The sequence below is a fragment of the Oncorhynchus masou genome, unplaced genomic scaffold (genome assembly GCF_036934945.1).
Source record: "Oncorhynchus masou masou isolate Uvic2021 unplaced genomic scaffold, UVic_Omas_1.1 unplaced_scaffold_1714, whole genome shotgun sequence".
Taxonomy (NCBI): domain Eukaryota; kingdom Metazoa; phylum Chordata; class Actinopteri; order Salmoniformes; family Salmonidae; genus Oncorhynchus; species Oncorhynchus masou.
The window spans coordinates 25,052-40,871 of NW_027007304.1; the positions used below are offsets into that span (position 1 = coordinate 25,052).

Consider the following 15,820-nt stretch of genomic DNA (forward strand, 5'->3'; position numbering starts at 1 on the left):
CAGTACCTCCAGGCTCTGATCAGGCCCTACACCCAAACAAGGGCACTGCGTTCATCCACCTCTGGCCTGCTCGCCTCCCTACCACTGAGGAAGTACAGTTCCCGGTCAGCCCAGTCAAAACTGTTCGCGCTCTGGCCCCCCAATGGTGGAACAAACTCCTCCACGACGCCAGGACAGCAGAGTCAATCACCACCTTCCGGAGACACCTGAAACCCCACCTCTTCAAGGAATACCTAGGATAGGATAAGTAATCCTTCTCACCCCCCCCCTTAAATGATTTAGATGGTTGTTAGACTGGATGTCAGAAGGTGAATTCACCAATTTGTAAGTCGCTCTGGATAAGAGCGTCTGCTAAATGACTTAAATGTAAAATGTAAATGTTCATCTCTGCTCCAGCATCCCTGGCACAGTACTGATCAACATAGCTGACCTGATGCAGAGGTGGAACAGTGATGTTTTCCTCTCAGTGGGGAGACTTGCCCGTCCATAGGGTTTTACTGCCCCCTGCTGGAGACTGGAGCACACTGCAGTCCCTTTCAGGTCCATAGGGGTTTACTGCCCCCTGCTGGACACTGGAGCACACTGCAGTCCCATTCAGGTCCATAGGGTTTTACTCCCCCCTGCTGGAGACTGGAGCATACTGCAGTCCCTTTCAGGTCCATAGGGTTTTACTGCCCCCTGCTGGAGACTGGAGCACACTGCAGTCCCTTTCAGGTCCGTGGGGTTTTACTGCCCCCTGCTGGAGACTGGAGCACACTGCAGTCCCTTTCAGGTCCATAGGGTTTTACTGCCCCCTGCTGGAGACTGAGCACACTGCAGTCCCTTTCAGGTCCGTGGGGTTTTACTGCCCCCTGCTGGAGACTGGAGCACACTGCAGTCCCTTTCAGGTCCATAGGGTTTTACTGCCCCCTGCTGGACACTGGAGCACACTGCAGTCTCATTCAGGTCCATAGGGTTTTACTGCCCCCTGCTGGAGACTGGAGCATACTGCAGTCCCTTTCAGGTCCATAGGGTTTTACTGCCCCCTGCTGGAGACTGGAGCACACTGCAGTCCCTTTCAGGTCAGTGGGGTTTTACTGCCCCCTGCTGGAGACTGGAGCACACTGCAGTCCCTTTCAGGTCCATAGGGTTTTACTGCCCCCTGCTGGAGACTGGAGCACACTGCAGTCCCTTTCAGGTCCATAGGGTTTTACTGCCCCCTGCTGGAGACTGGAGCACACTGCAGTCCCTGGCTTTCTTTGTGCAGCTTGAGGATGAGGTCCTCATCACCTGTTGTGACGGATCCAACAAATATCCCCAGGTGAAGGCAGGGTCCCATCTCATCCAACACATCATTGACTCTTATAGGAGGGAGCATTACCCATGTTAAACTATGGAATGAACTGTATATTTTATGGTGAATTTTAATACAGAAACTTTAATACAATAATTCCTTGAATGTAATTAGTTTGTGTTTTGTAATGATGTTATTGAAACAGAATAAGTCAGTAATGAGGGAATAAATAAGTCCAGTACAACCATTACCTCTCTCCTCTTTCACATCCCTCTATCATCACTCCATGGGGGAGTACAACCATTACCTCTCTCCTCTTTCACATCCCTCTATCATCACACCATGGGGAGTACAACCATTACCTCTCTCCTCTTTCACATCCCTCTATCATCATTCCATGGGGAGTACAACCATTTCTCTCTCCTCTTTCACATCCCTCTATCATCACTCCATGGGGGAGTACAACCATTACCTCTCTCCTCTTTCACATCCCTCTATCATCACTCCATGGGGAGTACAACCATTTCCTCTCTCCTCTTTCACATTCTATCATCACTCCATGGGGGAGTACAAACATTACCTCTCTCCTCTTTCACATCCCTCTATCATCACTCCATGGGGGAGGACAACCATTACCTCTCTCCTCTTTCACATCTGGCATCTGATGTAACAACACAGCACCTAAACCTGCTTTAGAAGCATCTGGACACCACCTGGTATCATACTGCTGTAACAACACAGCACCTAAACCTGCTTTAGAGGCATCTGGACACCACCTGGTATCATACTGCTGTAACAACACAGCACCTAAACCTGCTTTAGAGGCATCTGGACACCACCTGGTATCATACTGCTGTAACAACACAGCACCTAAACCTGCTTTAGAGGCATCTGGACACCACCTGGTATCATACTGCTGTAACAACACAGCACCTAAACCTGCTTTAGAGGCATCTGGACACCACCTGGTATCATACTGCTGTAACAACACAGCACCTAAACCTGCTTTAGAGGCATCTGGACACCACCTGGTATCATACTGCTGTAACAACACAGCACCTAAACCTGCTTTAGAGGCATCTGGACACCACCTGGTATCATACTGCTGTAACACAGCACCTAAACCTGCTTTAGGGGCATCTGGACACCACCTGGTATCATACTGCTGTAACAACACAGCACCTAAACCTGCTTTAGAGGCATCTGGACACCACCTAGTATCATACTGCTGTAACAACACAGCACCTAAACCTGCTTTAGGGGCATCTGGACACCACCTGGTATCATACTGCTGTAACAACACAGCACCTAAACCTGCATTAGAGGCATCTGGACACCACCTGGTATCATACTGCTGTAACAACACAGCACCTAAACCTGCTTTAGGGGCATCTGGACACCACCTAGTATCATACTGCTGTAACAACACAGCACCTAAACCTGCATTAGAGGCATCTGGACACCACCTGGTATCATACTGCTGTAACAACACAGCACCTAAACCTGCTTTAGGGCATCTGGACACCACCTAGTATCATACTGCTGTAACACAGCAACTAAACCTGCATTAGAGGCATCTGGACACCACCTGGTATCATACTGCTGTAACAACACAGCACATAAACCTGCTTTAGAGGCATCTGGACACCACCTGGTATCATACTGCTGTAACAACACAGCACCTAAACCTGCTTTAGAGGCATCTGGACACCACCTGGTATCATACTGCTGTAACAACACAGCACCTAAACCTGCTTTAGAGGCATCTGGACACCACCTGGTATCATACTGCTGTAACACAGCACCTAAACCTGCTTTAGAGGCATCTGGACACCACCTAGTATCATACTGCTGTAACAACACAGCACCTAAACCTGCTTTAGAGGCATCTGGACACCACCTGGTATCATACTGCTGTAACAACACAGCACCTAAACCTGCATTAGAGGCATCTGGACACCACCTGGTATCATACTGCTGTAACACAGCACCTAAACCTGCTTTAGGGGCATCTGGACACCACCTGGTATCATACTGCTGTAACAACACAGCACCTAAACCTGCATTAGAGGCATCTGGACACCACCTGGTATCATACTGCTGTAACAACACAGCACCTAAACCTGCATTAGAGGCATCTGGACACCACCTGGTATCATACTGCTGTAACACAGCACCTAAACCTGCTTTAGGGGCATCTGGACACCACCTAGTATCATACTGCTGTAACACAGCACCTAAACCTGCATTAGAGGCATCTGGACACCACCTGGTATCATACTGCTGTAACAACACCAGTCAACAATAGTTATGTACCTGAATAGTATATAGTATATAGTGATGTACCTGAATAGTATACAGTATATAGTGATGTACCTGAATAGTATACAGTATATAGTGATGTACCTGAATAGTATATAGTATATAGTGATGTACCTGAATAGTATATAGTATATAGTGATGTACCTGAATAGTATACAGTATATAGTGCTATACCTGAATAGTATATAGTGTATAGTGATGTACCTGAATAGTATACAGTATATAGTGATGTACCTGAATAGTATACAGTATATAGTGATGTACCTGAATAGTATACAGTATATAGTGATGTACCTGAATAGTATACAGTATATAGTGATGTACCTGAATAGTATATAGTATATAGTGATGTACCTGAATAGTATATAGTATATAGTGCTATACCTGAATAATATACAGTATATAGTGATGTACCTGAATAGTATACAGTATATAGTGATGTACCTGAATAGTATATAGTATATAGTGATGTACCTGAATAGTATACAGTATATAGTGATGTACCTGAATAGTATATAGTGATGTACCTGAATAGTATACAGTATATAGTCATGTACCTGAATAGTATACAGTATATAGTGATGTACCTGAATAGTATATAGTGATGTACCTGAATAGTATACAGTATATAGTGATGTACCTGAATAGTATATAGTATATATATCATTCCTGTCCCTCACCATTTCCTCCACTGTCCTCTCCTGCTGGTCAGTGTATCATTCCTGTCCCTCACCATTTCCTCCACTGTCCTCTCCTGCTGGTCAGTGTATCATTCCTGTCCCTCACCATTTCCTCCACTGTCCTCTCCTGCTGGTCAGTGTATCATTCCTGTCCCTCACCATTTCCTCCACTGTCCTCTCCTGCTGGTCAGTCAGCACGCGACCACCACCATGGGGTCTTCTGTCTATTCTGAGGGTAGAACAGAGTTTACTGTCAGTAGATCCTACTGGAACAATCCTGGAACATGTTGACATGCATTACAATATGTCATTTCCTGTAAATGTAAAGGTGAAGCATAGTGCACATCCTGCTGACTCACCGCTTTTCTTAGTGAAATGTTCTCATGATGGAATTTGCCAGTTGATCTTTTCAGATTGGGGTGAACTAATGTGTCGTCCTCTGTCATGGTCAGACCTCTGTTGACCACATGATCAACAACGATGGACCGGACTTCATTAGATACAACAGTTCCCTGCCGCCTGCCTCCATCTCTCTGATGTCCACCTCTCTGAGGGCTCCTTAGAGAGGGCTTCATGTTCTGAGTTTGTACTAAGAGTTGTGAAATGTAGCTTTCCTTCTCTACTCCTCACAAATGTAAAAGCATTGGATTGGTGTTGACATGGGGTAGAGGGAGTTTACATAAACCAGTCATTTCCTTTAAATCCATGAAGGGAACTGGACAAGTTCACACTTAGAAAGGAGAGATAATTGTTACACACCCCATGTGTTCTGATAACTACAGGAATGAAACCAGATTGAGGTTGTCTGCTTTCTAACACACACACACACACACACACACACACACACACACACACACACACACACACAGAGATGCATTACAGAGAGAACATCAGGTGAAGTTGTGTAGATGAGGGAATATGTGATCAGAACCCCTCCAGTGTGGTTAACAGTCAGGTCCAGTATGGACTATCAATACAAGTCACCATTCAGAATGTGACCCAGTTCAACGGGTCTGAACAGAACTGGGGGACGTCAGACATCAAGTTGTCGAAACACAACTGGAATATAATTAGTTTGTGATTCATTGTTAATGGATTTTCAACGAGGAACACAGAGGAACAACCCTGACAACACACATAACAACATAACACTAAAAACACAGGGGGAGGAAACCACTAAAGTCACGACCATATTGTCATGTTGTAATGACAGGGAGGAACCATCTAACATCTAGAACACTACTTCAGACCTGGTTATAAGAAGCCTAGTGCACTACGCAGGGAATAGGGAGCTATTTGGAACAGAGACACTAACTCCTGGATGAAAATCTCTCTCTCCCTCATCTGTCTGATATATCTGCCCATTTCCCCTCCCCTCCTCCCTACGTAGAACACTACTTTAGACCTGGTCACATAGCATTTAGTTCCCTTATGATTTTAGTACGTTCCTCAGTAAACCAGGGATTCTCTCTGCCCTTCATCCTGAATTTATTTAAAGGGGCCTATTGCGTACATCCTGGAAAGCATTGTGGAAGTAAGAAAAGGCTAAAAAACATATCAATGGTTGATATTGTAATATATCTACACCCTATTCCCTACGTAGAACACTACTTTAGACCTGGTCAGAAGCACCGTAGTGCACTATGTAGGGAATAGGGAACCATTTAGAACAGAGACAGTAATTCCCCTGAACATCTTCCTCTTCCTCTTCTGGTTTCTTGAACAGCCCTTCACTCCTCCCCTCTTCCTCCCCTCCTCCCTCTTCATTCTATTCTATCAGCCACACCACTAGCTCACCTCCACACAATACATTTACAAGTTAAAGACACACCTTGGAATAAATAACAAAGGAAAACTATTACTAGATGAAGTTGAGTGTTTTTTATTATTTCCCATCACCATAAATCATATTTAATCACTGAACAGTAGCAGACCTAACTTCATCTGTTCCTGACTCTGGATAGTGGATTAAAAAGACCATCAATCTCCAATGATATTAAAGTACTATTCTGAACATTACTGATATACTGAGTGGCAAGTCAAGATATCTGCTGGTTTTATTGTTTGGTCAACAGCACCACCTGCTGGACAGGTTTAATGTTGCTGGACTGAGCAGTATGGGAGGATGAAAGATGACACATTTAGGGCCGGTTTCCTGGACATCTACATTGAACATACTGTTTAGTCCAGGACTAGGATTCATCTGTGTCTGGGAAACCAGACCATATAGTTTAGTAGAAAGGAAGTGATACCAGCTTGTAGTGGGCTGACTAGTCCTGAATTGTCCTTTAGTTCCTGGACCATTTTCCATGCAGCTCCAGGTGACAGAGAACACATCAATTAGGACCGAGCCAACAAGCTGATCAATGATACTGAGGAGAATTACATAGAGACAGAGAACCAACTGAGAAAACATATCAATGGTTCTGAATGACAACCAATATACATCAACACCAGACATCATGATTCATGGAAATGTACAATATTAAAACATTGTATTGAATTTTAATTAATAACAAATCAGTTTACAGTTTAACCAGCTCAGCAGTATAATTATAATCATAGAGATAAAACCCAGGATAGAGGGGCTGAGTGAATGTGGTCTGGACTCTGTGGAGGAGGGTCATTGTGTCAGAGACACTGTAGAAGGACAGAGTACCTGCCTTGTGATCCAGGTACACTCCTACTCTGGAGGACTGAGGGCCTGATACTTCAGTCTCAACATGATTGTGTCTGAACCAATAACCACCACTAGAGCACTTTAAACTCCAGGACTTGTTATTGTCTCCAAATGCACCATCATTACCTCTCCCTGTTCTGCTGATGTCTTTATATGAGACTGCTGTATAAACACCACCAGTCCTCTCCACCTCCCAGTAACAGCGTCCAGACAGACCCTCTCTACACAGAACCTGACACCAGTTGGTGAATCTGTCTGGATGGACAGGATATGGTTGGACTTGGCCTGTACAGGTCACCTTTCTGTTCCCTTCAGACAGAGAGAGGTCTGTGTGTGCTGTGTTTGGGTCCAGTGTGAGCTGACAGGAATCTGGGAGAAGAGCAGAGACCAACGAGGGGAGTCAGAACAATAAGTTAAGTCAGATACTGTATCTCCCCTGTCTTTGATTAGAGCACAGCAGAGATCAAATCAGAGAAATATGAGGAGTCAGATAGAGACCCAGTCTTTGATTAGATCTACTATTGCTATATATTTCTAGAGGGATTGTTAGGAGTGTCAGTAAAAAGAGACTGTTAGTTACTTCACAATAAAGAGACTCACATTGTAACAACTGTTCTCTGGTCTTGGGCTCTGGAGGCAGTACAACATCCACTATATTCACTACAGACACACAAACACATTGACAGAGAGAGGGAATGTTATCATCAGACCATATTCCACATGTATATGACTAGTAGGGAACTTTCAATGGTCTAAAGTTGATGTTCTTATTGTTTTCAACACACCTGTAGTGGAGATCTTGGTCCATTCTCCTTTAAGGAAGTCTTCTAGTTTCTCTCTCAGTTCAGACACAGTCTGACTCACATCTCCAAAGTACTGAAGAGGACGGACAACGATGCTGGGTAAGTCTGAAGATACACTGATACTGGAGAGAGACTGATACCTCTGGAGAGAGAGAGAGAGAGACTGATACCTCTGGAGAGAGAGAGAGAGAGACTGATACCTCTGGAGAGAAAGAGAGGGACGGACAAAGAGAGCGAGAGGGACGGACAGAGAGAGAGAGGGGACGACAGAGAGAGAGAGAGGGGGACGGACAGAGAGAGAGAGGGGACGGAGAGAGAGAGAGAGGGGGACGGACAGAGAGAGAGAGACTGGGACGGACAGAGAGAGAGAGAGGGGACGGACAGAGAGAGAGAGGATACCTCTGGAGAGAGAGAGGGACAGAGAGGAGAGGGGGGACTGGACAGAGAGAGAGAGGGGGACGGACAGAGAGAGAGAGAGAGGGGACGGACAGAGAGAGAGAGAGGGGACGGACAGAGAGAGAGAGGGGGACGGACAGAGAGAGAGAGGGGGACGGACAGAGAGAGAGAGGGGGACGGACAGAGAGAGAGAGGGGGACGGACAGAGAGAGAGAGAGGGGGACGGACAGAGAGAGAGAGAGAGACGGGGACGGACAGAGAGAGAGAGAGAGGGGACGGACAGAGAGAGAGAGAGGGGACGGACAGAGAGAGAGAGGGACGGACAGAGAGAGAGAGGGGGACGGACTGGAGAGAGAGAGAGGGGGGACGGACAGAGAGAGAGAGGGGGACGGACAGAGAGAGAGAGAGGGACGGACAGAGAGAGAGAGAGAGCGGGACGGACAGAGAGAGAGAGAGCGAGACAGAGAGAGAGAGAGAGAGCGGGACGGACAGAGAGAGAGAGGGCGACGGACAGAGAGAGAGAGAGGGGACGGACAGAGAGAGGGGACGGACAGAGAGAGAGAGAGAGAGGGGGACGGACAGACAGAGAGACGGAGAGGGGGACGGACAGAGAGAGAGAGGGGGAGACAGACAGACAGAGAGGGGGGACAGAGAGAGACGGACAGAGAGAGAGAGAGGGGCGGACAAAGAGAGAGAGAGGGGGACGGACAGAGAGAGAGAGAGAGGGGGACGGACAGAGAGAGAGAGGGACGGACAGACAGAGAGAGAGAGGGGGACGGACAGAGAGAGAGAGGGGGACGGACAGACAGAGGGACGGACAGACAGACAGACAGAGAGGTAGGGACAGAGAGAGCGAGGGACGGACAGAGAGAGGGACGGACAGACAGAGGGACGGACAGACAGACAGAGGGACGGACAGACAGAGGGACGGACAGACAGACAGAGGGATAGGGATGGACAGGCAGACAGACAGAGAGGGACGGACAGACAGAGGGACGGACAGACAGAGGGACGGACAGACAGACAGACAGAGAGGGATGGACAGACAGAAAGACAGAGAGGGACGGACAGAAAGACAGAGAGGGACAGACAGACAGACAGAAAGACAGAGAGGGACAGACAGACAGACAGAGAGAGAGAGGGACAGACAGACAGAGAGAGAGGGACGGACAGACAGACAGACAGAGAGGGACGGACAGACAGACAGAGAGGGACGGACAGACAGACAGACAGAGACGGACGGACAGACAGACAGAGAGGGACGGACAGACAGACAGACAGAGAGGGACGGACAGACAGACAGACAGAGAGGGACGGACAGACAGACAGACAGAGAGAGAGAGGGACAGACCGACAGAGAGAGAGAGGGACGGACAGACCGACAGAGAGAGAGGGACGGACAGACAGAGGGACGGACAGACAGACAGACAGACAGGGACGGACAGACAGACAGACAGAGAGAGAGAGGGACAGACAGACAGAGAGAGAGAGGGACAGACAGACAGAGAGAGAGAGGGACAGACAGACAGACAGAGAGGGACGGACAGACAGACAGACAGAGAGGGACGGACAGACAGACAGACAGAGAGAGAGAGGGACAGACAGACAGAGAGAGAGAGGGACGGACAGACCGACAGAGAGAGAGGGACGGACAGACAGAGGGACGGACAGACAGAGGGACGGACAGACAGACAGACAGACAGAGAGGGACGGACAGACAGACAGACAGAGAGGGACGGACAGACAGACAGACAGAGAGGGACGGACAGACAGACAGACAGAGAGGAGAGGGACAGACAGACAGAGAGAGAGAGGGACGGACAGACAGAGAGACAGAGAGAGAGGGACGGACAGGCAGACAGACAGAGGGACGGACAGACAGAGGGACGGACGGACAGAGGGACGGACGGACAGACAGAGATAGGGACGGACAGGCAGACAGAGAGAGAGGGACGGACGGACAGACAGAGGGACGGACAGAGGGACGGACAGACAGAGGGACGGACAGACAGACAGAGGGACGGACGGACAGAGGGACGGACAGACAGAGGGACGGACAGACAGAGGGACGGACAGACAGAGGGACGGACAGACAGAGGGACGGACAGACAGAGGGACGGACAGACAGACAGACAGACAGGGACGGACAGACAGACAGAGGGACGGACAGACAGACAGACAGAGAGAGGGACAGACAGACAGACAGAGAGAGGGACAGACAGACAGACAGAGAGAGAGAGGGACAGACAGACAGAGAGAGAGAGGGACGGACAGACAGAGAGGGACGGACAGACAGAGAGGGACGGACAGACAGACAGAGAGGGACGGACAGACAGACAGAGAGGGACGGACAGACAGACAGAGAGGGACGGACAGACAGACAGAGAGGGACGGACAGACAGACAGACAGAGAGAGAGGGACGGACAGGCAGACAGACAGAGGGACGGACAGACAGAGGGACGGACGGACAGAGGGACGGACGGACAGACAGAGAGAGAGAGGGACGGACAGAGAGAGGGACGGACAGACAGAGGGACAGACAGACAGACAGAGAGAGAGGGACGGACAGACAGACAGAGAGGGACGGACAGACAGACAGAGAGAGAGGGACGGACAGAGAGACATTTCCCATGAAGTTAATTTCATATCACATGTAACAAGACAGTTTAGTTACCTGGAGGAAATGGATGTGATCCTCTGTGTGTGAGAGCTGCTCCAGCTCAGTGCTTCTCTTCCTCAGCTCAGCGATCTCCTGCTTCAGTTGCTCCAGGAGTCCTTCAGCTTGACTCACTTGAGCCTTCTCTTGGGCTCTGATCAGCTCCTTCACCTCAGAGCTCCTTCTCTCAATGGAGCGGATCAGCTCAGTAAAGATCTGATCACTGTCCTCCACTGCTGACTGTGCAGAGCGCTGGAGAGAGAGAGAGAGAGAGAGAGAGAGAGAGAGACAGAGAGACACAGAGAGAGACACAGAGAGACACAGAGAGAGACACAGAGAGAGGGACAGAGAGAGGGACAGAGAGAGGGACAGAGAGACACAGAGAGAGAGGGAGACAGAGAGGGAGACAGACAATAGGTTTAGTAGTAGTCTCTCTACACCTCATTGAGTCAGACCTCTGCCACCCTGCTCTCCAGGTCCACCAGGCCTTGTCCTCCCTCCTGGACAGACAGGTACAGAACACCTCTTGGTCCTGCTCTACTCTCCTCCCTCCTGGACAGACAGGTACAGAACACCTCTTGGTCCTGCTCTACTCTCCTCCCTCCTGGACAGACAGGTACAGGACACCTCTTGGTCCTGCTCTACTCTCCTCCCTCCTAGACAGACAGGTACAGAACACCTCTTGGTCCTGCTCTACTCTCCTCCCTCCTGGACAGACAGGTACAGAACACCTCTTGGTCCTGCTCTACTCTCCTCCCTCCTGGACAGACAGGTACAGAACACCTCTTGGTCCTGCTCTACTCTTCTCCCTCCTGGACAGACAGGTACAGAACACCTCTTGGTCCTGCTCTACTCTCCTCCCTCCTGGACAGACAGGTACAGAACACCTCTTGGTCCTGCTCTACTCTCCTCCCTCCTGGACAGACAGGTACAGAACACCTCTTGGTCCTGCTCTACTCTCCTCCCTCCTGGACAGACAGGTACAGAACACCTCTTGGTATATAATATATATCTCATATCATCATTCAGAACTTTAAGCATATCTTTGGGAGGACGTCCAGCCTGTTTGACAAAGATAAACAAAGATTTTTTTCAAATTTTGGCTGACAAAATAATCAAATGTAATGTTTTTTACCAAAAACTCTACATGGAAAGCAGAAAGCTGTGATCAATTAAATACAACGTTAACTAGATATTATCTGTGTCATTTATAGCCTGGCACAGATAGTAAAACTACTGTAGCGACCCGCACAGACAGCTGTGTGTTATGTGTTCGGCTAGTAGCTGGTTGTGTTGTACTTACCAGTTCCCAGTGTTCGCGGGGTCCGACATGCCAATCAACCTGCTATCTGCCAATCACAGGAATGCCTGGGATGTTCTGATGCCGGGCATCCTGGTGGTTGGCGGAGTGGCGTGGAGGGGGCGGGGCATTGGAAGTTAAGCTTCAGCCTTTGTTCTCTCTCTGACGTCTGGGCTTCACAAGAGAAGGTCCCGATTGGCTTGTGGGGTATCTTTCATTTATTTGGCGTGAGCTCAGGCCAAACAGTAGCCTGTGTAAAGTTGCTAATAAACCGTCAATTCGTAACTCGATCCTCTGTCTGGACAATTGTTCCTTTATGATCGAGTCAGGTCATTACACTACATTAAATACAGCGTTAACTAGATTTCGCCACATAACTTATGTCGAATTTAAAAGACACCGTTACCGTTAGTAACGTCTGTTACACTGTAACTTACAGGCAGCCTCACATAAAAACCTATTGGTTAACAAAGCTTTGATTATGACCAAAGTCTATAGTAGTGAAAACTCTCTCTATTCTAACTTACCACACATTCACATCACTGCCTCGACATGAATGTGTCCTGTCAGAGCCGTTTCCTGTCCGTTAACCGTTAACAGTCTCGAGCCACAGCTTAACCAATGAGCTACAAGGAGGACTGACAGTCACGAGCGGTGCAGCAGCCTCTGCAGCAGCAGCCTCCCCCGGGTCCTAGTGCCCGCCCGGTAAGACGGTTAAGATGCGATGGAACGGTTGACGGAGAGAAAATAAATCACAGAGAAAATATATTGACTGATATATTGAATTGTTTAGGGAAGCTTTAGCTTTGGCTTTAATACATTCTGAAAATACTTGAAAATAAAAATAATAGCAGCCCTCCTCAGGAACAACAAAACCCTCACAGACCAACTTCTTCTTCTATGATATAATGGAGGTCCTCAAATCTTATTTTGGGGATATGGAGGCGTCTCGTGTGGCCAATAGCCTGGGGAAATGCATAGCGCCAAATTCAAATAATACGCGATAAAACTTAAACTTTCATTAAATCACACATGCAGGGTACTCAATTAAAGCTACACTCGTTATGAATCCAGCCAACATGTCAGATTTTAAAAATGCTTTTCGGCGAAAGCATGAGAAGCTATTATCTGATAGCATGCACCCCCCTGAACCACCTGAACGAGATGTAAACAAATGAATTAGCGTCGCCGGCGCTACACAAAACGCTGAAATAAAATATAAAACATGCATTACCTTTGACGAGCTTCTTTGTTGGCACTCCAATATGTCCCATAAACGTCACAATTGGTCCTTTTTTTTTTTCGATTAATTCCGTCCATGTTTACCCCAAATGTCCATTTATAAAGCCCGTTTTGATCCAGTTTTCTCTCTTCCAAAAAAAACAGCTTTCCAAAACGCAACGTCATGACAAAACATTTCAAAAGTTGCTTAAAACTATGCCAAAATATTTCAAACTACTTTTGTAATCCAACTTTAGGTATTTTTAAGCGTTAATAATCTTTAAGAGGTGTGGTCCACAAACCAACATTAAAACCCTCACAGACCAACTTCTTCTATGATATAATGGAGATCCTCAAACCAACGTTAAAGGTGCATGGCGCCACCTACTGTGGTGGAGTGTGTTCAATCACGGTTTACACCTCTAAATCCTCCTACCGAACTCAGTACTTCTGAGAAAATAAAAGAGTCCTACTAACTTCTAATAGACCCTCCCCATCCCCTAAATCACTTCCAAGTGTAATGTTTACTGTTCATTTCTGATTGTATATTTCACTTTTGTTTATTGTCTATTTCACTTGTTTTGGCAATATAAACATATATTTCCATGCCAATAAAGACCTTTAAATTGAATTGAGAGAGAGACAGTTCCATTTTAATGTATAGGGGGCATGAGTCAGTCATGGTTACTCATGGTTATGTGATGAGGCAGCCCAGTCGGTTACATGAACCAGTCTATTCTCTGAAAGGGGTCCAGACAGCCTGTTCCCAACAGTGGGGTCAGTGGGATTGGACAGGGGCCCCTCTCTCTCTCTCTCTCTGACTGGAGGAGAGAAGTGAAATGGTGTGTCTCCTCTGGTCAACAATACTCACCTTGAAAGACTTCACAGCTTTTTGGAGCTTCTTCAGCTCCTTCTCTCTCTCCTGGAATCTCTGCTGGACCTTCTGCTGACTCATTCCCAGCTGCCTCTGTGGAGAATCACTCTTCAATGAGCTATCAAGCTTTATTAGTCCAGTAGATCAATAGTATAGTAATGTGACATAGGACCCATAGAGAGGAAGGTCTACAATCCTGAGGAAGTCCCTTTACAATATGATATTATGTTGCTATGTGAATGATTATAGTTTTTATGGTAGGCCTACATGTATCAAAGAGTTGAGACTGAACTTTGGACTCATAAAAGGCCATTCAGAATGATAATAGTGTTTGACTTTAGAAAATGGTGATACATTTGGAGAATCTGGGTTGACATATCTATATACTCAAGGTTTGTGTTCATATTTGTGGATCCATTTCATATTGTATATAATATAATGATCTCATATTCAAACAGATTTAGTTTCTACTGTATCTTTAATTCTTTGTTTATCAGACAGTCACCAACAAGTTGTTCTGGTCTTACCTGTTTCTCAGTCCTCTCTGCTGCAGCTGACACTGTATCATGGCCTTTATGTTCATCCATTGTACACAGCAGACAGATACACTGCTGATCGGTACGACAGTAAACCTCCAGCAGTTTGTCATGATGAGAGCAGATCTTCTCCTGTAGTTGTGCGGTGGCTTTGACCAGCTTGTGCTTCTTCAAAGCAGGAGATTCATAGTGAGATTGGAGGTGAGTCTCACAGTAAGAGGCCAGACACGCCAGACAGGACATGAGGGCTTTCTGCTTTCTGGTCCCAGTGCAGACATCACACGCCACATCTCCAGGTCCAGCATAGCACAGAGCAGGAGGGGGAGCAGCCTGGAGTCCTGTCTTCCTCAGTTTCTCCACCAGCTCAGCCAACATGTTATTTTTCCTCAGATTAGGCCTTGGAGTGAAGGTCTCTCTGCACTGAGGACAGCTATAGACCCCTTTCAGAACATCCTGATCCCAGCAGCCCTCAATACAGCTCCTACAGTAACTGTGTCCACAGGGAATAACCACCGGCTCCTTCAGTAGATCCAGACAGACAGAACAACAGAACTGGTCCTGGTCCAGCAGAACTCCCTGTTGAGCCATTTGGACGGTTGTTCACTCTCACACAGACAGACGACAGAGAGACTCAGATCAGTTTCGTTTCCTCAGAAGAGAGTTTGTGGGAAGGGGAGGGACTTCCTGGTTCTGCGAGAGGGCTGGGGTTAGAAGGAGGGAGGGGTTAGAGGAATGGAGGAAGAGAGAGAGGAACTGCATGCAACAGCAAGAGGGAGACAAATAGTTTAGTTCCTAGGTTAGGACCCTTAATATGGAATAAATTAAATAGAGTGGTTAGAATATATAAAGGGTAACAGTTTCTATGAAGTACATATCTATAATGCTTTTAATGAATGTTGTAAAGTCTTAAACTGATGTGCTGTGACACTAACTATAAGCGTCCATAATAACTCATACGTGGTTGTAAAAGTGTACAATGTGTTGTAGATAATTAGCTACAATGGGGGGAGGGGGGACTTGAAATGGATACAATGTACTGTAGGTGAAATGAATACTGTATGTACAGACTGATCATTGA

At 47.2% G+C, this 15,820-nt stretch overlaps 1 protein-coding gene across 1 annotated transcript; it reads right to left on the reverse strand.

Annotated features, from left to right (window-relative positions):
• Nucleotides 1–6,575: 6,575 nt before the first annotated feature.
• On the reverse strand, nt 6,576–15,420 carry LOC135532079 (tripartite motif-containing protein 16-like). Its single transcript, XM_064959723.1, has 6 exons — nt 14,734–15,420; nt 14,204–14,299; nt 10,830–11,063; nt 7,741–7,900; nt 7,556–7,615; nt 6,576–7,324 (listed from the first exon to the last, which is right to left on the reverse strand). The coding sequence occupies exons 1-6, from the start codon at nt 15,328–15,330 to the stop codon at nt 6,801–6,803; spliced, it is 1,671 nt and encodes a 556-aa protein (XP_064815795.1). The 5' UTR covers nt 15,331–15,420; the 3' UTR covers nt 6,576–6,800.
• Nucleotides 15,421–15,820: the final 400 nt, after the last annotated feature.

What these genes read in the sequence shown, in the direction of transcription:
- LOC135532079 (XM_064959723.1), bottom strand. Translation starts at nt 15,330, where the DNA reads ATGGCTCAACAGGGAGTTCTGCTGGACCAGGACCAGTTCTGTTGTTCT. An exon ending in AAGCTGTGAAGTCTTTCAAG is followed by an intron (nt 11,064 to 14,203) that starts GTGAGTATTGTT and finishes CTCTCTCTCCAG; the next exon opens with CGCTCTGCACAGTCAGCAGT. An exon ending in ATCACATCCATTTCCTCCAG is followed by an intron (nt 7,901 to 10,829) that starts GTAACTAAACTG and finishes CTCTCTCTCCAG; the next exon opens with AGGTATCAGTCTCTCTCCAG.